General features: G+C 33.7%; 2 protein-coding genes and 1 pseudogene across 2 annotated transcripts; 2 read left to right on the top strand and 1 right to left on the bottom strand.

Moving 5' to 3' along the window:
• Positions 1 to 5: 5 nt before the first annotated feature.
• LOC116123411 (oligopeptide transporter 5-like) lies at positions 6 to 1,167 on the bottom strand (the record flags this gene model as incomplete). Its single annotated transcript, XM_031409179.1, has 4 exons — positions 1,086 to 1,167; positions 543 to 988; positions 312 to 409; positions 6 to 225 (listed from the first exon to the last, which is right to left on the bottom strand). Coding segments are annotated over exons 1-4 (846 nt in total), but the record flags the coding sequence as incomplete, so codon positions are not given.
• A 10,600-nt stretch (positions 1,168 to 11,767) lies between these two features.
• On the top strand, positions 11,768 to 15,561 carry LOC116123344 (annotated as a pseudogene).
• Positions 15,562 to 20,530: 4,969 nt separating this feature from the next.
• Positions 20,531 to 23,879, top strand: LOC116123343 (oligopeptide transporter 5-like). Its single transcript, XM_031409132.1, has 7 exons — positions 20,531 to 20,671; positions 20,877 to 21,331; positions 21,461 to 21,558; positions 21,668 to 22,237; positions 22,361 to 22,628; positions 22,749 to 22,931; positions 23,018 to 23,879. The coding sequence occupies exons 1-7, from the start codon at positions 20,587 to 20,589 to the stop codon at positions 23,636 to 23,638; spliced, it is 2,280 nt and encodes a 759-aa protein (XP_031264992.1). The 5' UTR covers positions 20,531 to 20,586; the 3' UTR covers positions 23,639 to 23,879.
• Positions 23,880 to 25,211: the final 1,332 nt, after the last annotated feature.

Below are 25,211 nucleotides of genomic sequence, written 5' to 3'. Positions count from 1 at the left end.
CAGTCGAGGCCAAAGGAGCCGATGCCTAGGCCATTGAGGCCAGCACCGAGCTGATTAGCTGTGATTGAATCCTTCCAAATCCAACACACAAATGAGAGAGCTGAAAGGGAAGGGAAAATGTATCCTGGAAAGACATAATAAGCAAAGCTTGATGCAAAAACCAGGAAAAAGAATTGTAGCCTGCTAAGTCCCCCTTTTGGTCTCTTATCTTTGTCATGTAACGCCCTGCAGGTTTTTTCATAGTTTATCAATGAAAAGAAAACAATGCTTTGCAATTTACAATTCAATGTATATTGAAGTGAGATGAGTACCTGAATAGAGAGACTTGGACCAGGTTCGCTGGCCACCACATGTAGGGGGAATCAACAAGGTATTTTCTGAATAAACCAGCCCAGCCATATCCAAGCAACTGCATTTCATATAAAAAATAGAAGAACAAATTTACATGTTATCTTTAGAAAACAGACATATATAGATGACATGAAACATCCGTCCCACCTACGTTTTTTTGTGCAGACATGCAAGTAGGTATCAAGAAGTACCTGAGTAGTCTGTGCAAGCAACAAGGCGGCAACTGGATGCAGATTTTTGTGGTAGAACGCCTTGACAATGGTGATGATATGGACAGCATAAACTCCACCGGATCCACAGCTAGCAAATATAGTGATCAATACATGTTCTTTCAAGGTGAATGGCCCCGGATTCAAAGAAAACGACCATGGTGTGAGCGGGATTCGAATAGGCGTTTTCGGGAGAGTTGCAGCCATCAGTTTTCCTACAGGGAGCACAACAATTTGTGCTGAAACTGAACCAATATTCAACTGGTTTTGGCGGAACCCGAAAAATCGGTTCAAGAAGGCAAGAATGCAGCATGATGCTATCCCCAGAACCCACGTTCTAAAAGTTAAAACTGGCTCTGCGGGATCATCAGTTATTGAAACTGTCAGCCGAACTTCCTCAATCGGGTTATCATCAAATTCTTCATCTTCTGCTTGAACAAATAACAAAATTCAGAATAAGTTAACAAGAATAAAAACAAATGGATCATTTCAGAGAGAAAGAGAGATGAATTAATCAATATATACCATTTAACTTGATCTCAGTTTCATGTTTCTCCACAGAAAAAACCTGAGGGACAACACCATCTTCCTCAGTAGCGCTTGCCATCTCTCTCCAAGACAAAGTTGCAAAATGTAACAACTGCTACAAACTTCAATCCAACATCGCAACTTTCAGGCCTGAAATAGAATGAGAATAGAGAAAAGGTTGATAAACCTTTAACCTTTTAATTAATTTTCTTTTTTCCTGGCATGACTCTGGGCCTACCGTAAAATTACCAAACTTGGCAAACCAAAATTGAGAAGAAAAGAAAAAATAGAATGTATCAATAAATACTATATATAGAATATTTTGAATCTACCAAACTGACAAATCACAGTGGATACATGAGCTAGCTGGTAAAACTGTTGAAACTTACAAGTGATTTTTGGGTTTATTTTGTTAAGATTCTGAAACTGGCACTACTTTGCTACGTATGTACTGTGCACAGGCTGGATAAATTTCTATTCTTAAAGCAGTTTATCTCAGAGAAGGAATCATGAAAATTAGCCAGCTTGCATTACAAAAAAAACTATTAATTAAGATTCATTAATGCAATAAATGAAAATAGATTCAAAATATTAACCATACATCCAAAGTTTGTATGATCATCCAATCATATAATGTCATGTCACCGCAAGTGAGATACACTTACCCTATTCTGATTTGAAATAATCCATTGCAGTAAGAATTACCATTCTGATTTGTAAGCAGTTATCTCAATAAGGAAAAAAAGAATGTCCAAGAGAGAAACAGCTAGAATCTGAATACATCCCTGATTGCATCCAAATACAAATTGAAAATTAAGAATTTTAGTTGCAAGAAAGTCTCTCAAACTGTTTTAGTTTTTCAAGAAGATTTATGAATCTGATCCATCGGGATTTTTATCTTTTATTCACCAAACATTTAACCTGTAGGGCATGTTAAAACAAGTTAAAATAACCTATTAAAGAATAATGTGAACACTCTCATGATCTTTATTGACCAAGTAATTTCCATGGAGATGAATATGGAAAGAGGGTCAAACTCAATTTCCTGAAGTGATTAAGCTCATTTGTCTATAATGCCTAGATCGCAGCATGCAATTAAGACACGACAGAAGACCCCTAAAAAAATGCTCAAATTATCATGGTTTTTGTGTTAGGGATTGTGATTTTTGATTACTTGACATGGAAACTTTGGTGGGAATGAGTTCAAAATTCGAGGAGATGGGCAAGGTTTAGGTATGGGAAATGATGAACAATGGCTTGCTTTATTTTATGGGTAAAGCTTGAGGAGGGCACACTTAAGACATGGTTTATTGTCATTGCACAAAATACTATGCATAAAAATTATTGTTATTTTTAAAATAAAATAATATTTCTTTTTGCATGATCTTTGGTGCATTGCACAACAAAGGGGCACAAGCTAGGCTTACCTTTATTTTATTAAAGATTTTTTTATTTTTCTCTTTTGTTAAGTCCAAGTAAGTGCTAGGAGACTGACTAGATCTCCTCAATTCGAGTCCTCACAACCATTAATATAGATGATTACTGGAATTTTTATCCTATTAATAGTTTCAGGGTCTCAAGGGATTAGTTAAGATACTCACAAACTGGTTTAGACATCCTCGATTATCAAAAAAAAATAAAAATTATGTAATGGTATAAAAGTAGTTGTAGAGGATTTAAAAATTAAATAAATAAAATATTTATTTTTAAAAAATAACTCAGCAATATAAAGAATTACCATTCTGATTTGTAAGCAGTTATCTCAACAAGGACAAAAGAATATCCAAGAGAGAAACAGCTAGAATCTGAATACATCCCTGATTACATCCAAATACAAATTGAAAATTAAGAATTTTCCCTTCTCTTTTAGTTGCATGAAATTCTCTGGAACCGTTTAAATTTTTCAAAAAGATTTATGAATCTGATCCATCGGGATTTTTATCTTTTATTCACCAAAACATTTAACCAGTAGGGCATGTTAAAATAAGTTAAAATAACCTATTAAAGAATAATGTGAACACCCCCATGATCTTTATTGACCAAGTAATTTTCATGGAGATGAATATGGAAAGAGGGTCAAACTCAATTTCCTGTAGTGATTAAGCTCATTTGTCTATAATGCCTAGATCGCAGCATGCATTTAAGGCACGACAGAAAGACCCCCCAAAAATGCTCAAATTATCAAGGAGGAAATGAATTTAATTAAAATATTACAAAGAAAAATAACTAATTTTCTCTTTCGATATTATTTATAGATCACGTATTTTATATAATTTACTTATTATAGTTAAAGAATAAATATTTTGAGGGCTAAATATATATCTTTGGAACCATAAAAATTTACTAATTAATATATATTATTTAATAGAATAAAATAATAAATTATTAGTTTATCAACATTGAACTTAATATATGTACATATTGTGTATAGTTAATGTGATATAGGAAATAGCTGTTAGGCCTTATAATTGAGTCATGTATATAGTATATAATTTTGATATATAAGGAGATTATTAATTTATATATCAAGTGGTACTTATGTGTTTTTTTAGGGAATTATTAATTCACCACATTGATCATAAGTCTAGACCAACCAAAAATATTATTTAATCAACATTATTAATTTATCAAGGTAAATAACTTTTTTAGATTTGAAGAGTTTTGATAAAAAAAAAATTAATTCAAAATTTAACTTAATATATAATAATTTTTGTAAGAAAAATGATTATTCTCTTAATAATGCATTAATTTTGTACAACTTGGATGCTATATATAAAAATAGTCCCGATTCGATGAACTTGAAAGAGGGTATTAGAATAACGTTATTCTTCTATACGTATCATTGATTAGCTCTAATTAGGGCTTAATCTTGTTTAAATATAGGATTTGATTTAGTTATATTTGTTTAGAATGTTGGGTTAAAGATAACTCTATACCATCACCACCTCCACCACCAACAACAACAAAAAAGTTCACAAGTAAAATATTATCTAAAAATGTTATCAAGCCTCTAACTATAATCGATCATGTTGATCTAGATAAAGCAAAGTTTGTACAAATTCTTCTCTTTATATTTGAAACCAATATAAAGTATCCATATATCCAGAGAGAAGTCTGTGAAAATATATACATATTAGACATTTAAAGGGTGTTTTGGCTAGCCCAGCAATCCTTGAAGGATTGCCATTGCCATTGCCTTTGGAGAGAAAGAGAAATGGAATTGGCAAGTAGTCACAATGTTGAAGACACTTCTGTTCCTCCTACTAAGTATTCTCAAATTCACGAAACGGAGATCGTTGTCAGAGGTATTATATATTCTTCTCTCTCTATTTATTTACTTGGTGTTTGTTATATTCATGGCACCATGCATCGGCTCGAGAACTTATTATATTCTTGTAAAGACTCATTATGTTTAGGTTTGTGAGAAATTTTTTTTTTTTTTTTCTTTCAATCCTTTGTCGGCACCCGCTGGCTCCGGAGTCTTGGATTCGCGGTCTAGCAATTGGTCTTAGGAAAGTTTTAAAACCCGACCCAAGGGGCAACCCAGCCAAGCTATCGAGTCACGGGTCAAACATCATGCTGACATCAGCATGACATTAGCAAAAAAACAAATTTTTTTTTTAAATGTAGATTTTAATTTTTAATGGGTTTTTAAAAATTTTTCTTCTCTGCTGTGTTGGTTTTGTCGAATAAAAATAGGGAAGGGAGAAGAAAAAAAGCTAAAAAGGGTTACTTTTAATTTTATTATTTTTAAATTTTAATTATTTTTTTAATATTTTACTGTAGTAACGTGAGTTATACCGGTTGGACCAATGTTCATTGGAAAAAAAAACCGGTTCAACTGCGGCTGGAAGCGGGTCAAATGCTATTTCTAGTTTTTTACATGAACCGACTTAGTCTAGCCACTGATTCTCGGTCGAACCGGTTCAACCGGCCGGGCCAAGCCGAGTTTAAAACCATGTTATGAGTCAGGAAGTCTGTCCTAACAGATTCTATAAAAGTTCATTATGTCCCTTTGACAACTATCAATGGCAACCATGGCTTAGGCTAACCCCATCATGCAAAACATTTAAATTTTATTCCTTAAAATTTATTTTCTAATTTCATTTTCCCCGTACATGGAACTTTACACTTTGATCAGTTTTATACTTTGGTCTGTTTCATTTTTTGAAAATTACACTTTGATTTGATTCTGATTCGTTAATCTATTTTCTGATGTAGATGAATATATTAGTGACAACCCAATTGAGGAAGTTAGGCTCACAGTTCCAATAACTGATGATCCCACACAACCAGCTTTAACCTTCAGAACATGGGTTCTGGGACTTACTTCATGTTTCCTTTTAGCATTTGTAAACCAATTTTTTGGTTACCGCCAGAATCAGCTATATGTAGGTTCAGTTTCAGCTCAAATTCTTGTCCTACCAATAGGAAAATTTATGGCTGCAACCCTTNTGCACATTCAAGGACATGAGAGAACTTCTTTTAGTACTTAGAAGTAACTAAGTCCACTTTCACTTTACAAATCAAATCCTTTGAAATTAAATAATTGAGATATCTGACACCAACTACTTTTAAGAGTAAACGACTTTTTCCCACCTAAGGTTTGCTTTAATTAATGACACTTTTCTTATCCAAAAAGTTTTAAAATATCATTTTTTTCATCTAAAATTTATATTCCATTAATATCTAAAATACACTTCACTTTCTCAATCGACATTCGATGAGTTACTAGGAGCTAAGATAAGAGGGTTTTTGTAGAGTTGAGGTCAGTAGATCGAATGATAGTGACCGATCAATATTCGCAACATGAAATCAGCTATGAACAGGAAACTCTAATTTTGTGGAGGCTGGCAACCGACGAGAAATCAGATGTTAGAGTGAGAAAAGTTTTGTAAAGAGGAGATCGGAGGTTTAAATTGTGGTGACAGATATAACTTTTGCCATCGGAATCGGCCAGAATCGGCTTTGGGTAGTAACAGAATATTAACTTTAGGTGAAAAGTAATATTTTGAAACTTATTGGGTGGAAAAGTGTCATTAAGGCAAACTTTGGGTGGGAAAGAAATCGTTTACTCTTACTTTTAATATTTAAAAAAAAAATTCTCTTGATGGCTTAATAATAATATTTAGGTTCCAACACTACGTACATAATTTATAAAAACATGTAATGATTTCAGTTGTATTGATTAAAATTTTAGTTTATTTCTTCAATTTAAAGTATAAATTAGTGTATCATTTTTTGAAATATAACCGAACTTTTTAATTCATTACATTTTCAATGCAGGCTTTGTCTTTGTTTTAGTTTCACAGAACTAATTTACTGACACAGCTTTTTAAAATAACCAAAATTTCTTTTCTTTTGAAATTTATATTAAAATTTCCACACTAAATGATAAAAATACCGTTGAAAGGATGGATTGCTGGTACATCAATTCCAAAAAATTAATTAACAAGTTTGACTTCCTCTAGTGATGTATCCAACTTGCTAGACAAGTTACAATCACACAGCTGTTTTTGTTAAAAGACTTTGACTAAGCTTTACGAACAGTCCACAAATCTTTGCATGTAATTTTTATGTGGTGTCTGCTACTTTGGGGTTAAATGTCATAGTGTAGATTTTTTTGGTACTTAATTAAAGTGATTTGAGAAAACTATTGTTTTTCTTATTGAATTTCATATTACAGTATTTTTTTTATATACAATACAAAGAATGCCAGGTTAGCAATCATTGTCAAATTTAGATCAACAAACACAAATTACTTAAAAGAAACACAAATCAATAAGTTTCTAGCCGTTGATTCTAAACCCAGAATAATGAACACTAATGTCTTAAAGAAGGGAAACCCTTCCTATTGATCTGAAACATTTCATTTCAATAGTATATAATGAAACGCTCTCGTTCTACTTAACTGATTAGCGAAATATTAAGAGAAACTGCATTTTCATCTTCTTGTAACTGAAAGTTAATGACACTCCTTTTCCAGTTATAAAACTTCTTCAAACTTTTGCATTTCTTTATTTCTTTCTTCTGCAAAATTAATCTTTTCCTCTTAATTTGAATTCATCCACAATATTCATTTTATGAAAGTGAAAACATGGTTTGATAAACTCTAATGACGATCTTTTATTTGTAAATAATATTCAAATTAATTTAATCCTATCTCTTGTAAATTTATCATTTCAAATACCATATTCATATGTGTGTTCTATGTAACATATATATAGTACTAGAGAAATTTATCAAAATTTAATTGGAAATTGCTTACTGAATGATTTTAATTAAAATAGAAAACTTAAGGTACATATAAAACAACTACATATTTTGATCACAAAATTGTCAAAAGAAATATTCTATAATAAAATAATAGGAGGAAGTTATCCAATGAGGATTTATATAGAGGACTACAAAAAAAAACTCCAAGAACATAATTATGTAAATCATGGTAAAACTAATATAAAAGATCCCCATGTCAATGAAGTTATTATCTTCATGGTCATTAACTACTGAAGTTGTAGAAAAAATCAAAGCTCTCAACTGGCATGAGGTTTGACACTTTTAAGTTATTCATCCAACCTAAAAGTTTAAGCTTGTAAATAAGGGTTCAACATATATTAAGACCATTAAAAATAACGATTAAAAATAAAATTTTGTATAAATAAATTATTTATCAATTACAGTTTAATACATTCATATAACACGGCTTGACCTTTTAGCGATCTATCCATCTCAAAATAACCAAAATTTATTTTCTTTTAGAAGTTTTATTACAATTTCAACACTTATTGATAAGATGTATATGAAAGAAACAATGGAGAATTGTTGGCTCATTAATTTCATAAAATCAATTAACACCACTTGACCTCCTTTTATTACAATTTCCACATTTACTTTCTTTTGGAAGTTTTATTACAATTTCCACACTTGTTTTTATTACAATTTCCACACTTGTTTTTATTAGGAGACTTTGAATAAGCTTCCGTCAATAGTCCACTAACTTTTGCATGTGATTTTTTGTTCAATAATGTTCTTGTAGTATTATCTAAAAATGTTATCAAAACTCTAACTATAATCGAACATGTTGAGCTAGATAAAGCAAAGTTTTGGTATAAAGTCTTCTCTTTATTTTTGAAACCAGTATAAAGTATCCAGATAGCCACAGAGAAGTCTGTGAAAATATATACATACTAGACATTTAGAGAGTGTTTTGGCTAGCCCAGCAATTTGCCATTGCCTTTGGAGAGAAGGAGAAATGGAAATGGCAAGTCGTCACAATGTTGAAGACACTTCTGTTCCTCATAGTAAGTATTCTCAAACTCATAAAACTGACATCATTGTCAGACGTATTATTCTTCTCTCTCTCTTTATTTACTTGGTGTTTGTTCTGTATAGATATATTTTATAAAGGATATATTTTATCAGCCAACTATTCAACATTCAACGCCCACCGTTTAAAGTGGAATTAAGAGAATCATGATTAGGAGTTAAATCCAGATGTGCAATTGGACTTTTTGTGCATCCTTATCTCAACCACTGCACATTCAAGGACATGAGAGAACTTCTTTTAGTACTTAGAAGTAACTAAGTCCACTTTCACTTTACAAATCAAATCCTTTGAAATTAAATAATTGAGATATCTAACACCAATTACTTTTAAGAGTAAACGACTTTTTCCCACCTAAGGTTTGCCTTAATTAATGACACTTTTTCTACTCAAAAAGTTTTAAAATATTATTTTCTCACCCAAAGTTTATATTCTATTAATACCCAAAATACACTTCACTTTCTCAGTCGATATTTGATGAGCTACCAGGAGTTAAAGTAAGAGAGTTATTGTAGAGTAGAGGTCGGTGGATTGAATGATGGTGACCAATCGGATATTCGCCGCATGAAATCAACTATGAACAGGAAACTCTAGCTTTAGGATGGCCAACAACAGACGAAAAATCAGGTGTCAGAGTGAGAAAAGTTTTGTAAAGGGGAGATTGGAGGTTTAAATTGTGGTGACAGATATAATTTTTGCCATCAAAATTGGCCAGAATCGGCTTTGGGTTATAACATAATATTAACTTTGGGTGAGAAAGTAATATTTTGAAACTTATTGGGTGGGAAAGTCCCATTAAGGTAAACCTTGGGTGGGAAAAAAATTGTTTACTCTTACTTTTAATATTTAAGAAAAAATTCTTTTGAGGGCTTAACAATAATATTTAAGTTCTAACACTACTACATAATTTATAAAAACATGTAAGGATCTCAGCTGTATTGATTAAAATTTTAGTTTATTTCTTCAATTTAAAGTCTAAATTAGTATATCACTTTTATGAAATATAACTGAACTTTTTAATTCATTATATTTTTAAGGCACGTTTTGTTTTTGTTTTAGTTTCAATGAACTAATTTAATGACATAACTTTTTAAAATAATCAAAATTTCTTTTTTTTGAAATTTATATTACAATATCCACACTAAATGATAAAAATGCCGTTGAAAGAATGGATTGCTGGCACATCAATTCCAAAAAAATTAATTAACAAGTTTGACTTTCCCTAGTGATGTATCCAACTTGCTAGACAAGTTGCAATCACACAGTTGTTTTTGTTAAAAGACTTTGACTAAGCTCTAGTGAACAGTCCACAAATCTTTGCATGTAATTTTTTTGTGGTGTCTGCTGTATAAATTGACACCTTGTGTTAGTTTCTACTACTTTGGGGTGTATATGTCACAGTGTTGACTTTTTTGGTACTTAATTAAAATGATTTGAGAAAACTTCAGAAAACTTTTGAGAGAAAACTATTACTTGTTGAATTTCAGATTACAGTATTTTTTTATGAACAATACAAACAATGCCAGGTTGGCAATCCTTGTCAAATTTAGATCAACAAACACAAATTACTTAAAAGAAACACAAATTAATAAGTTTCTAGCCGTTGATTCTAAACCCAGAATGATGAACACTAATGTCTTAAATAAGGGAAACCTTTCCTATTTATATAAAATTGTGAAACATTTCATTTCAGTTGTATATAATGAAACACTCTCATTCTACTTAAGTGATTAACGGAATATTAAGAGAAACTGCAATTCCATCTTCTTGTAACTGAAAGTTAACGACACTCATTTTCCAGTTACAAGACTTCTTCAAACTTCTGCATTTCTTCATTTTTTTCTTCTGCAAAATAAATCTTTTCCTCTTAATTTGAATTCATCCACAATATTCATTTTATGAAAGTGAAAACATGGTTTGATAAACTCCAATGACGATTTTTTACTTGTAAATAATATTCAAGTTAATTTAATCCTATCTCTTGCAAATTTATCATTTCAAATACCATATTCATATGTGTGTTCTAAGTAACATATATATAGTACTAGAGAAATTTATCAAAATTTAATTGGAAATTGCTTACTGAATGATTTTAATTAAAATAGAAAATAGAAAATTTAAGGTACATATAAAATAACTACATATTTTGATCACAAAATTGTCAAAAGAAATAGTCTATAATAAAATAATAGGAGGAAGTTATCAAGTGAGGATTTACATAGAGGACTACAAAAAAAGTAAGATAATTATGTAAATCATGGTAAAACTAACATAAAAGATGCCTATGTCAATGAAGTTACCATCTTTATGGTCATTAACTATTGAAGTTGTAGAAAAAATCCAAGCTCTCAACTTGCACGAGGTTTGATACTGTTAAGTTATAATCCCACCTAAAAGCTTAAATTTGTAAGTGAGGGTTTAACATATATTAAGACCAATAGGCCCCCTCACAACAAACTTTGATTTTTTTTTTTTTTCCTTTATCCAGTTTGTATGTGGGGATTCGAACGTAAGATTTTTGGCTTTGATACTATGTTAAATTGCCCTCCCACATAAAAGCTCAAGCCTTTATCTCTTCAATTTAGTAGGATCTAAGTTGTATCAATTAAAATTATATTTTATCTCTTCAATTTATAGTCTAAATTAGTGTACCACTTTTATGAAAGCAAATCCAAACTTTTATTGTAAAAATATGTAGTGATTTCTCTTTTTATATTTGTCATAAGTGATAACATAATTTTCCACAAATTCAAGAGTTATATTAATGTAGCTAGCTTATTATTTTGTTCTTAGATCACATCATATCAATATATCTCCACTTTATTTGATTCATTTTGGGTAAATAAATGATTTATTAATCACAGTTTACCATTAAAAGTAACTATTGTAACTATTAAAAATTAAATTTTGTGTAAATAAATGATTTATCAATCATAGTTTAGCATTAAAAATAACTATTAAAAATAAAATTTTGTGTAAACAAATGATTTATCAATTACAATTTAATACAACCATATAACACGACTTGACCTTTTAGTGATCTATCAATCTTAAAGTAACCAAAATTTATTTTCTTTTGGAAGTTTTATTACAATTTCCACACTTATTGATAAGATGTATATGAAAGAAACAATAAAGAATTGTTGGCTCATCACTTTCATAGAATCAATTAAAACGATTTGACCTCCTTTTATTACAATTTCCACACTTATTTTCTTTTGGAAGTTTTATTACAATTTCTACACTTGTTTTTATTACTATTTCCACATTTGTTTTTATTAGGAGACTTTAAATAACCTTCAGTCAATAGTCTTCTAACTTTTGCATGTGATTTTTTGTTCAAAAATGTTCTTGTAGTATTATCTAAAAATGTTTTCAAAACTCTAACTATAATCGAACATGTTCATCTATATAAAGCAAAGTTTTTGTACAAATTCTTCTCTTTATTTTTGAAACCAGTACAAAGTATCCAGATAGCCACAGAGAAGTCTGTGAAAATGTATACATACTAGACATTTAGAGAGTGTTTTGGCTAGCCCAGCAATCCTTGAAGGATTGCCATTGCCTTTGGAGAGAAGGAGAAATGGAAATGGCAAGTCGTCACAAGGTTGAAGACACTTCTGTTCCTCACAGTAAGGATTCTCAAACTCATAAAACTGACATCATTGTCAGAGGTATTATTCTTCTCTCTCTCTTTATTTACTTGGTGTTTGTTCTATATAGATATATTTTATAAAAGATAATATGTACCACAGTCCACAAACTATTACTAAATGTTTCTTCCTATATATTCATGGCACCATGCATAGGTACGAGAACTCATTTTTCTCTTTATATCATATGTGTTTATTATGCATAGATAGATTTTTCGAAGAGTAAGAGTTGTGTTTTATTTTCCGCTGCAAAGTTTATGTTTTTTTATTATGTATTTATTTCATATTTTGAATTGTAAAAGATATAGAAAAATCTGATACCATAAGTTTCATTTTGTAAAAAAATTACGTTGCATTTATTTATTTGCAAATGATGTTATATGTATTTGTAAGGAAAAAAAAATGAGTGCTTATAAATGTTTTAGATAGAAGAGTTTTATAATGTTTTAATTCATAAATACGTTTCATAGTTTTCCCACATCTCGGTCACCTGAGTCTCATGGGTACATTCGGAGCCTACGAGATAGGGAGGGTCAGGACATATCGTGTCAATAAGACTCGTTATGTTTAGGTTCTTTGTGTCTACCAACTGTCTCCGGAGTCTTGGATTCGCGGTCATGCAGTCTCTTGTTACTTGGTCTTAGGAGTCAGGAAGTCTGTCCTGACAGATTCTATAGAGAGTAAAGTTCATTGTGTCCCTCTGACAACTATCAAGGGCAACCATGGCTTAGGTTAACCCCATCATGCAAGATATTAAAATTTTATTCCTTGAAATTTATTTTCTTATTTCACTTTCCTCGCACATGGAACTTTATACTTAGATCAGTTTTACACTTTGGTTTGTTTCATTTGTTGAACATTACACTTTGATTCTGATTCGCTAATCTATTTTCTGATGTAGGAGATGAATATATCAATGACAACCCAATTGAGGAAGTTAGGCTCACAGTTCCCATAACTGATGATCCCACACAACCAGCTTTAACCTTCAGAACATGGGTTCTGGGACTAACTTCATGTTTCCTTTTAGCATTTGTAAACCAATTTTTTGGTTACCGCCAGAATCAGCTCTCTGTAGGTTCAGTTTCAGCCCAAATTCTTGTCCTACCAATAGGAAAATTTATGGCTGCAACTCTTCCGGAAAAACAATTCCGAATTCCCTTCACACCATTGTCGTTTTCGCTGAATCCGGGGCCTTTTAACCTGAAAGAACACGCGTTGATCACCATTTTCGCCGGCTGTGGCTCCAGCGGCGTTTATGCAGTGAGCATCATTACAAGCGTCAAGGCTTTCTATCGTAGACAGCTGCACCCAGTGGCAGCAATGTTGTTAATTCAAACAACTCAGGTAGATTTTTGTGCATTTTTTTTTTTTTTTTGGAGATTCCAAGCCTGTTTGATTTCAAATTTGAGATTGATTCTTTTGTTTTTTAATGTGTAATTCAGTTGCTTGGATATGGATGGGCTGGCTTATTCAGAAAATACCTTGTTGACTCTCCATACATGTGGTGGCCAACAAACCTGGCACAAGTTTCTCTGTTAAGGTATTAACCAACAAAACCATATGCAAAGACTTGAAGTTTTCAGCTACTTTCTGATATTGCAAAGCTTACGCGATCTGCAGGGCGTTGCACGAAAAGGAAACGAGGCCTAGAGGAGGAGTAACCAGGCTACAATTTTTCCTCCTTGTTTCGATATCAAGCTACGCGTATTATATCATTCCAGGCTATCTTTTCCCAACACTAAGCTCTGTTTCGTTTGTGTGTTGGATTTGGAAAGACTCAATCACTGCACAGAAGCTTGGTTCAGGTTTGAATGGACTCGGCATTGGTTCATTTGGCCTTGATTGGTCTACTGTTGCCAGCTTTTTGGGAAGTCCTCTAGCCACTCCCTTCTTTGCCATTGCTAATACCTTAGTTGGGTTCTTTTTGTGCCTTTATGTGCTTATTCCAATTTCTTACTGGACTAATGTTTATGATGCCAAGAAATTTCCCTTATTTTCCTCTCACACTTTTGATTCCAATGGCCAAACTTACAACATCAGCAGAATCATCAATGAGAAAACTTTTGAGTTCAATAAAGCTGGCTATGATGAGTATAGCAAACTCTATCTCAGTGTCCTGTTTGCATTCGTTTATGGACTATGCTTTGCCACCTTGACGTCTAGTCTTTCCCATGTTGCATTGTTTGATGGAAAGTAATCATCATCTTTAATAGTATGATCTTGATTTCTCATTCTACATGTTGACGTTTCTGATGAACTATTGATAATTGTCTTGCCTAGGACAATTTGGCAAATGTGGAAGAAAACAACTGCTGCATCTAAAGATCATTTTGGGGATGTGCACACAAGACTAATGAAGAAGAACTATGATGAAGTACCTCAATGGTGGTTCCAGCTTATCTTGATAGGAATTATTCGCGCTTTCAGTCTTTGCTTGTGAAGGATTCGGTAAACAGTTTCAGCTTCCATGGTGGGGACTCATACTAGCCTGTTTCAAGCATTCTTCTTCACATTACCTGTTGGGGTGATTCAGCAACCACAAACATGGTGATTTTCAAAATTTACTCTAATTTACGCGTATAAGACACGACAACTCAGAAGCTAATATTTCTCAATAAAAATTGTGTAATAATCTGCAGGGACCACGCTAAATGTGATTAAAGAGTTAATCTAGGGTACATGTATCCTGGTAGGTCTCTAGCCAATGTAGTTTTCAGGCTTATGGCCGATTAGCTGGTGCAAGCTCTAGTTTATTGGATATTTCAAATTAGGCCACTATATGAAAATCCCTCCCAAATCCATGTTCTTGTACAGGGAAATGTAATTCACTAAGTTTTCAGATTTTTTTTAATTCTATAATTTCTGTCCTTCACCTTTGTCAATATGATTTTCAGTTAGTAGGAACTATTGTGCTTCAACGTCTACTTTGGCACATCCTGGTGGCTTCTCACAACCATTCCCAACATTTGTGACACAAATTTGCTGCCAGAGGGGAGCCCTGGACATGTCCGGGGATGATGGTTTTCTACAATGCTTCAATCATCGGGGCTTGTAGGACCTCTCAGAATGTTCACGAACCGAGGCTCTACCCGGGACTAACGGTTCTTCCTAATAGGCCCTCGCCCCAGTTCCGGATGGCTCCTCTCACGAAAATACCCAGAAAAGAAATGGATCAAGAACATCCACACGCCGATCATCCTGGCGGGCCACTACATGCCATACGCTAAAGCTGTGCATTACCTTAGCTGGGGAGCTGTTGGAATCTTCTTCAACTTCTACATTCAGAAGATATAAAATGTGGTGGGCTAGATATAATACATTTTATCAGCTGCTTGGATGCTGGGCTTGCCTTCATGGGTGTGTTGCTCTATTTCACCCTTCAATCACATGACATTTTTGGCCCAGAATGGTGGGGTTTGGATAGCACTGACCATTGCTCTGCAAGTGCCCCATCGCTCCAGGAATGAAGTCCACCGGATGGCCTGTGCTTTGACATTTCTTAAATGCCTGAGAAAGCTTGAGAAATTCTCCTTCTCAATCTCCAAGGATGATACAGATTGTGCATATTATTCGCATGTAATTTGTTAATAAGTTTAGGTTGTCTTGGACGGTAACCAAAATCCGAGTGATTTGAACAAATGGATTTGCTTGTATGAGTATTGGCTTGATCAAATATCAAAAACTTTTATAAGTAATAACATTTATTGCATGTAAAATAGAGTTACACTGAGAATGTTTTAAAGGCACATGATAAGATTATTAAAAAGAGTTAACAACTTTTTCCTACCCAAATAATAGATTAATGATATTTTCTTATCCACAGACTTTTAAACTACCACTTCAATATCTAAATCTCTATTACGGTGGCAAACAGAGAGCAAATTTGGTCTAAGCTATTGGGTTTTTTTAAGAGGGGAGGTTGATGAGTCTTTCGATGATAGAAGGTTAGATTTTACTGGTTGGGATCGATCAGAATTTGATTTGCGAGTGGGTGGTTGCACAAACTCTAATTGCTCGATTGTCGATAAGTGGTCGGGTCGACGAAAATAGGGTTTGAGGGGTCAGGTGTATAATTACAACGAGATTGAAATCAGAAAAGATTATAAATCTGGATAATAAAGTAATATTTTAAATATCTGTAAATGAAAAAGAGTTATTAATGGATGGAAAAAAAATGGTTTACTCTATTAAAAAATAAATAATAAAAATGAGTCACATCAACATATTATGGACCTGTGACACCTGCCAAAATGGACCGATGACCTAGTTTTAAGAATTATTCCAGGGCCTTTGGATCAGGTAGTGTCATGGAATCTAAGAGCAAGTGACAGACAACCAACTGTTCAAGAAAGTGACAAATGGTTCTAACCTCTTATTTCAACATCCAACGCCCACCTAGATTGCTTCCCTTTCACCATTATTAAACTTGCCTAACATTAGCATTAGATATCTATTAATAATAGACTAGCTAATGGTCTTCATCATTTATAAAAGAACAGTGCACACAACTGGTAAGATTTTGGATATCTTTAACGATAGAAAATAGATACCAACTCGTAAGATCGACATTATCTCAACTAAATAGACATGTTTAAAGTGGAATTAAGAGAATCAAGATTAGGAGTTAAATCAATATGTACAATTGGACTTTTGGCGCATCCTTATCTCAACCACTACACATTCAAGGCCATGAGAGAGCCTCTTTTAGTACTTGGAAGTAACTAAGTCCACTTTCACTTGATAAATCAAATCCTTTGAAATTAAATAATTGAGATATCTAAGACCGATTACTTTTAAGAGTAAACGACTTTTTCCCACCTCAGGTTAGCCTTAATTAATGACACTTTCTCTACCCAAAAAATTTTAAAATATCACTTTCTCACCCAAAGTTTATATTTCATTAATACTCAAAATACACTTCACTTTCTCAGTCAGTGTTGGGCAAGTTACTAGGAGCTAAGGTAAGAGGGTTTTTGTAGAATGGAGGCCGATAGATCGAATGGTGGTGACCAATTGAATATTCGTCGTTGGAAATCAGCTCAGAACAAGAAACCCTAGCTTTACAATAGCCAGTAATCGACGAGAAATTAAGTGTCAAGGTTAGAGAGGTTTTATAGAAAGGAGACCGAAGGTTCAAATGATGGTTACGGAGAGAATTTTTGTCGTCAAAATCGACTTTGGGTAGTAATGAAATATTAACTTTCTGTGGAAAAATGGTATTTTAAATTTTTTTTGGGTGGAAAAGTGTCATTAAGGCAAACCTTGGGTGGGAAAAAGTGGTTTACTCTTACTTTTAATATTTAATATAAAAGTACCCATCACCTATCATAAATCCTGCATATGCTATGTTCTCTATACAACTGTCATGTTGAAAACCATTTTCAAAGCTACCATTCACATTGATGGTTAAGATTTGGAGTTTTATTGACATAACACAAATAACGTGATACGGTTGATGACTTGATATACAATAGACCTTTCACTATCTAAAATGAATTAAAATATGGTACGTCCGATATACAATAGATTTTTCAGTTGCATAGTAGGCTTTTGCAACCTGCTACATATGATGTAAGGAAGATTTTTCTATGGTTTCCAACCCTCACCCTCACGGTTAAAGACTTATGTAGATCTCCAACACTCTCTTTCATAGTCAAGCCCATACGAGGGTCATGCATACGATTAGAGGTAGTTTGACAATCCACCGTTGGTAGCTAATTCCTTACCCAATAAGACCTTATTGAATGGAATGATTATTTTCTTTTATAAACAAGTTGGTTTAAGCGTGTTTAGTCGATGTGAGATCTTCAACAAGATTATCCCGGCTGTGATACTTCCTATGTATAATGGGATTATTATTTTTCTCTTTTTTCGGCTGTCTGAGGTGGGCAATGAGGCCACACCTGCAGCCGCTTATGCGGCTGTATTCTTTTTTGTCTTCAAGCTTTTGCCCCTTACCTTAATGAACAATCACATACTCCTGATCTAGCCACAAGACTAAGGATGAGGTCAAATACAAGAAGCTAAAAGCAATCAATCTATGTAACTCTGATTAAAAGAATCAAACAGAACCTAAAGCTACCCAGCCTCAGACACCACCCGTGCTGCAAATATTCCACACACTGTGGTACCAAAACCTGTGGGTACCATTTCAGTCAAAGAACAGTAATTTGAACGTCTAAAATTGCGGGCTTTTCAGATTTAAAACGTTTCTCAACTCTTTCATTATCTCCTTTCACTCCAAAGATGACCAAGACTTTTAAAAGTATAAAATTGTTGAAAAATGCTATCCTTACAAAGACAATACAAAGAGGGTTACAAAGTGACATCAACAGGAAGGAAAAAACAAAGAAAAAACGAAAAAAGAGGGAGAGAGAGAGAGAGAGAAATCATGAAGATGAAGGGTGAAAATTGTCTTTGTATGTCCTCTTTGTTTTTGTCTTTGTAAGATTAGTATTGCTGAAAATTGTTTTTCGACAAATAACCTTTATCATAATTATCCGGATCCAACCAAGTATATATTGTCTATATCCTAGCATCAGGGACATCTGTAATGACTTCACAACTCACAAGGGAGCGAAATCTAAGAGTTGGGGGATTTGTCACATTGCTAGCAAAATTTCAGGAATTAGTAGACGCGTTTTGAGTAAAAGATGTTTGTGTGAAACTCAAAAGCAAATCCGTGTAAGCTTGGACTCAAAGCTGACAATATCTTCTTGGTTGAACCTTGATTTAACATTAACCCATACAAGTTTAATTTTTGGTTTCATGCCATCCACCCAAAAACAGATGAACAAAAACTTCCCCACCTTTCATGAGATAATCCTTTTATATAAAGAAAATATTTTATACAGTATGGGCTAGCTGATTTATGTCAGCCAAAGATCACAGTAGAATACAAAATTTCTGACAAAATTTTGAGAAACTGTCATCTCATTTCTATAAAAATTTATACATTATGGCAGATTTCAAGCATGAAAACTGGCTTCTCACCATAAAAGGCTCCATATTTCTACAGTCTGTAACATGGCAACTTGCAGGATTGTGAACAAGAGAACAAGAAAGGATTGAGATGGACCAGCTTATCAGTCAACATAGTGGGAAATAATATAATTCAGGATATTAATTATTATATCTATCTTGATAATTCAGTCACACAAACTCATATTCAAGGCCTACAATTGTTTATTAACATAATTAATCACCATCTTAGTTAGTACAAATTCATCGAAATCAACGTGCCCGTCACGCGATTAAGAGATTAAACACCAGTTAAACATCTCTTAATCAAGAACACTATCATTACAAATCAAATTCAATGGTACGCCATCCCTGCATTCAGAAAACTATAAAAAAAAAAAAAAAAAATTAATTAAAACTTTCTGTTTTCTTCAGCTTATTCACATTGGAACCATCTTTTGCAACAAGAAATGAGACAAGTAAAACATCTTATCAAACTTGTAAACTTCACCAACAGTTTTCTAAAGACAAGGATTTCACATCTTTCTCACCATTTTCTTTGATTATTATTATTATTTTTTTTTTTTTTTTTAAGTTTTTAACTCCATTCTTTCCGGACAGATCAGATTTCCAGAGAAGACAATGCTATAAAGAACAAACAGTCAACAGCAACCAGAATCTACACTGGCTAATATGCCGGCCATCTGGTATTTGCTATTCCCCAAGGGGAAAGGATTTCATCCCGTCTATATATTCATGTGTATTTCCGAAGTATAATAATAATAACCAAAAATTCAAACTAAAACATAAAATATATTATTTACGAAAAGGTTAGCCGAACAGTCAGCTCTGTGGTTTGCTCTTACAAAAAGACTTATAGATAATATATCGAAAATCTCAATTATTTTAAACAAGGGATATATTCAAAGCTCTGCAAGTTTCAGAAGAGGACTAACATATTAGGCAGGCATTACATATGTGAAAAGGCTTCCTAGATAGAATAGAATGGTCCTATCCTACCCTTTATCATGTGAGTGGGGACAATTGTCCCCATGGCATTTAGATAGAAGTGTGGTGGGGTTCAGTTGATATATCTAAGATTTCTTGGGGCTTTTTTTAACTGCCCCTCATAAGAGAAAGACAAAAAAATTGCAAGTTTGAATGCAGAAAATGAAAATGTGATAAGATCAGCATTATTGCTAGAAATAAATGCATGAAAACAAGATTTTTCCATCACGAATCTTTAGAAATAAATGCATGGAAAGGGATTTTTTGTGGAAATGTTTCCAGCTAATATATGAAACTTCTTTCAGTGGCTTACAACTTGAAATATATAATTGAAAATATTTTACTCTTTGCCAACTACATCAAGAAATATAGGCTTAATATTTAATGAATGAAGTTAATGTTTGGCGTACTAACTTAGAAAACGATATAATAGCTTTAAAACAAGAAACTATAGTGAAGACAAGTACTTGCATCTATAAATGTGTATCCCTACTGGCATTTGTAAATCTAATAAGCATTGCCATCTCTGTCCCTGAAGAGAAAGGGAGAGATGGGAAGCTTTGTTGAAAATGGAGTCCCTGATGCCAAGTCACTTGAGACTGAGAAGAAACAACAAACTGATATTTATGCAGATGGTAAATTTTTTTTTCACTCTCCCTCAAAACTGGACTTTCATGCATGATTTTGATGAATGCTGCATATTTATATATATAAGAAATGTTTTTTGCAGACTTTGGCCTACGTTTTAGTCACTCTTTAGAAGTGTGAAAGCAGGCAGTTTGTTGCACAATGTTGTAATTACATTTAGCAAGTCATGTTATTGTCAATTTGTTGATGCAGGAGATGAGAAAGATGAGAACTTTAATGACAACCCAATTGAGGAAGTGAGGCTTACGGTTCCTATCACTGATGATCCTTCGATGCCAGCGTTAACCTTTCGAACATGGGTTTTGGGGATAATATCATGTGCCTTGCTTGCCTTTGTGAACCAATTCTTTCAATATCGCCAGAATATTCTAAATGTTGGCCCAGTTTCAGCGCAAATTCTTGTGCTCCCAGCAGGAAATCTAATGGCTGCAATGCTTCCAACAAAACCAATTCGCGTTCCATTCACACCGTGGTCCTTTTCATTGAATCCAGGGCCCTTCAATATCAAAGAACATGTGTTGATCACAATTTTTGCCAGCTGTGGATCGAATGGTGTTTATGCAGTAAACATAATTACAATTGTCAAGGCTCTGTATCTCAGACCTCTGAATGCAGTAGCAGCTATGTTGCTTGTACAAACTACTCAGGTTGGTTTAAATAATTTTTTTGAAATACTTTCAGCTGCCATTGAATTTTCTCCAACAGATACCAAAAATAATAACTGTACAATAACATCTTATTAAGAGGTTTTTTTTTTTTTTTTTAATGGAATTCAGCTGCTAGGATACGGGTGGGCTGGTTTATTCAGAAAATACCTTGTTGACTCCCCTTACATGTGGTGGCCTATCAACCTGGTTCAAGTCTCCCTGTTCAGGTACTCATGCTCTCTCTCCCATATTTTTACAAAATCATATGGCAGATGATGAAGTTCAATGAAGAGCTACTTTCTGGTATTGAGAAACTGATAAACATGCAAACTGCAGAGCATTACATGAGACGGAAAAGAGAATCAAGGGAGGACTAAGTAGACTACAGTTCTTCCTTCTTGTTTTCATATCAAGCTTCGCGTACTACACTGTGCCAGGCTATCTTTTCCCTACACTGTCAGCTCTCTCCTTTGTATGTTGGATATGGAAGAATTCAGTAACAGCTCAACATATTGGTTCAGGCCTCCAAGGCTTCGGCATTGGCTCCTTTGGCCTTGACTGGTCTACTGTCGCTTACATGGGAAGTCCCCTAGCCTCACCCTTCTTCGCCATTGCCAATATCTTTGGTGGATTTGTTTTGTTTCTCTATGTTCTTATTCCCATTGCTTATTATACAAATCTTTATGAAGCCCAGCGATTTCCCATAGTTTCTCCATACACCTATGACTCTGCTGGCCAACTTTACAATGTTACCCGAGTCCTCAATCAAAAAGATTTTGATCTTGATCACTTTGGCTATAAAAATTATAGCAAAGTCTACCTCGGTGTTGTGTTTGCCTTCAGCTATGGATTGAGCTTTGCAACACTACTGGCTTGTTTGTCACATGTTGCACTCTTCGAAGGAAAGTAAGAATCTTCAGTAACATCTCAATATCTCATTCTATCATCTTCTTTTCTTTCCTCGGAACGAATTTTCTTGTAGTATGTTGGTAATAATGATTTTGTTTTCCTTGTTAAAACAATGAGCAGAAAAATTTGGGCAATGTGGAAAAAAACAACTTCTGCAGTTAAAGATCAGTTTAGTGATGTGCACACAAGACTGATGAAGAAAAACTACAAAGAAGTACCTCAGTGGTGGTTCCACATTATATTAATAGTGACATTTGCTCTTTCAATCTTTACCTGTGAAGGGTTTGGTAGACAGCTTCAACTTCCATGGTGGGGAATTGTGCTAGGTTGTGCCCTGGCATTCTCTTTCACATTACCTTTCGGTGTGATTCAAGCCACAACTAACATGGTACTTGCTAGCCCAATTACGTGTTATTTCTATATAATTATAAATAAAAACCATTAGGGTATCAAATTATTTTCAATATATGCATAAAAAGCTGTTTCTAAATGATGTGTTAATCTGCAGCAACCAGGGCTAAACGTGATTACAGAGCTGATTATCGGGTATATGTATCCCGGTAAGCCCCTTGCAAATGTGGCTTTCAAGACCTATGGCTACATCAGCATGTCACAGGCCCTCCTTTTTCTTGGCGATTTCAAATTAGGTCACTATATGAAAATCCCTCCCAGATCCATGTTCTTTGTTCAGGTAATTCAACTATTCACAGAGCTTATGCTAATTGCTATCTCTGTATATATATAATTTATTTTAATTTTGTCAATATGTACCTTTAGTTAGTGGGAACTCTAGTTGCTTCAACTGTCTGCTACGGCACAGCATGGTGGCTTCTTACATCTATTCCTCACATATGTAACAAACATTTACTACCAAAGGGGAGTCCATGGACATGCCCTGGCGATGTTCTTTTCTACAATGCTTCAATCATCTGGGGAGTTGTCGGACCACTTAGAATGTTCACAAACCATGGTATATACCCACAGATAAACTGGTTCTTCTTGATTGGTTTACTTTCCCCAGTTCCGGTATGGCTGCTTTCGCGCAAATTTCCTGAAAAGAAATGGATCAAGTATATCCATATGCCCCTAATCTTTGGAGGAGCAGGGGGCTTGCCATTTAATAAACCTGTACATTATTGGAGCTGGGCAGCTGTTGGAATTTTCTTCAACTATTTCGTTTTCAAACAGTACAAGGGATGGTGGGCTAGACATAACTATATCTTATCGGCTGCTTTAGATGCAGGACTTGCCTTCATGGGTGTACTGATCTATTTCGCCGTTCAATCCCATGATGTCTTTGGTCCAGACTGGTGGGGTCTCGATAACGGTGACCATTGTCCATTGGCAGGCTGTCCTAGTGCTCCAGGGATTGAAGTTGAAGGATGCCCTGTGTTCTGAGGTGAATAAGTCCCGTTACTGAAGTTATAGCTAAGGCTGCGTGTGCATGAAGTTTGAAAATAACTGCAGCCCGGGCTTTACACGAGGAAGTGAATGGAGAAGACAAAGCTGTAAAATCTCAATAACAAAAGATATCTGTAGATTCACATACGACAATCATGTTGTACATTAACATGTGATCATTTAGTTATTGAAGTTTCAAATCATTTCAAAATGCTATGAGAAAAAATTTGCTTTTTAAGCTGAAGGGTCATGAAATATTAGAATGATACAGTGATATAGATTTTAATTTAACAGTGTCAGATGTCAANCTTTTCATCCAAGGATAAACCAAACAATAATAACAACATACAGACTCAACTAAGGATAAATCGATAAACATTCGAACCATTCATCAAATCTTAACTACGTACCTCAAGTGGGGTGTTACACTTATAGTCATTAGAACTATCAATGAACCTCTCAGGAATAAAACTCTTAGGTTCATCCCAATGTACAAATCTTCCTTAGCTATCTCCAATAATCACCATATGGTGAGAATATTACATCAGTTGAACCATAAGAGATGATACTTGTTGCTGGATTATAAGGCCTTGATGCAAATGTAATATCATGAGGGGTCCATATTTCTTGGCCAAATCTCTGAGTCTGCGAGTTGGTGGAGAGCCTACAAGTGGTGCAAATTTCCAATCAGAGGCAGTTTCAGTGGCCCTGGAGGTAGATTTGAAGTTTCATTATTGTTTTTGAATGTCTTCCCTATTTTCAGGACCATGAGGATAAAGAGAAGAAAGGTGAGAGGGATTGAGAAGTTGGAGAATATGAGCTCCATGAGAAAGTATAATGAGGATTGGACTATGAATTGAGAATTAGATATAAGCAATTATATAAATATATATATTTTTTTTCCCTATAATTTGGAACCTTAAAAATTGTTAATAGAGTTTTTTAATCATCATCTTCAAAATTATTTAATTCGAAATTGATATTTGATCTACCGTTGCATTGGATCAGCATTGGGAATCTCCACACAGCTGTTATAGTCAATGAAATAAGAAATATATATAATCAAGAGCAGAATCTTAGTATTACGTATAGTCGTTGGACAAATACAAAGTTTGATGATTTCAATAATATATTCTTTTAAATATGTTTCAAGTTTATTTTACAATAAGATGTCTCAGAACATGCTAAAACCAACACAACATGTGAAGAATTCCATTAAAGAAGTCCCCTGTGAAAGCACACCCGATCAATAATTTATGTATCACTTCTTTCATAGATTTTTATAATAGAAAGGAAAGAGCTGGAAGATGGAACCTCATAGTCTATTTTGTCACTAGTTTCAATAATTCTTGATTATAAACACCAGTATTTGTAAATGTTGACATTTGTCAAACAATGGACTGGCGTCGACAACTGTTGACCGGCCGCCGTGTCTGGGATTGACCATCATTGATTGGTCATTACATTTTTATTTTTTAGTTAGAATATCTATTGTTAAAGTAAAAAAAAAAAAAATGAATTTATAAAAATAGTATTAATTCTTTGTTTAAAAATATAATTAATATTATTA

This window comes from Pistacia vera, unplaced genomic scaffold (genome assembly GCF_008641045.1).
Source record: "Pistacia vera cultivar Batoury unplaced genomic scaffold, PisVer_v2 Contig142, whole genome shotgun sequence".
NCBI lineage: Eukaryota > Viridiplantae > Streptophyta > Magnoliopsida > Sapindales > Anacardiaceae > Pistacia > Pistacia vera.
The sequence above is the reverse complement of the archived record's forward strand: the minus strand, read 5'-3'. Positions and strand labels throughout refer to the sequence as shown.

Bases quoted from the DNA above. Each gene is read 5' to 3' on its own strand.
- LOC116123343 (XM_031409132.1), top strand. From the start codon at position 20,587: ATGGGAAGCTTTGTTGAAAATGGAGTCCCTGATGCCAAGTCACTTGAG. The intron at 20,672-20,876 runs GTAAATTTTTTT...TTGTTGATGCAG, and splicing joins AACTGATATTTATGCAGATG to GAGATGAGAAAGATGAGAAC. The intron at 22,238-22,360 runs GTAAGAATCTTC...AACAATGAGCAG, and splicing joins GTTGCACTCTTCGAAGGAAA to AAAAATTTGGGCAATGTGGA.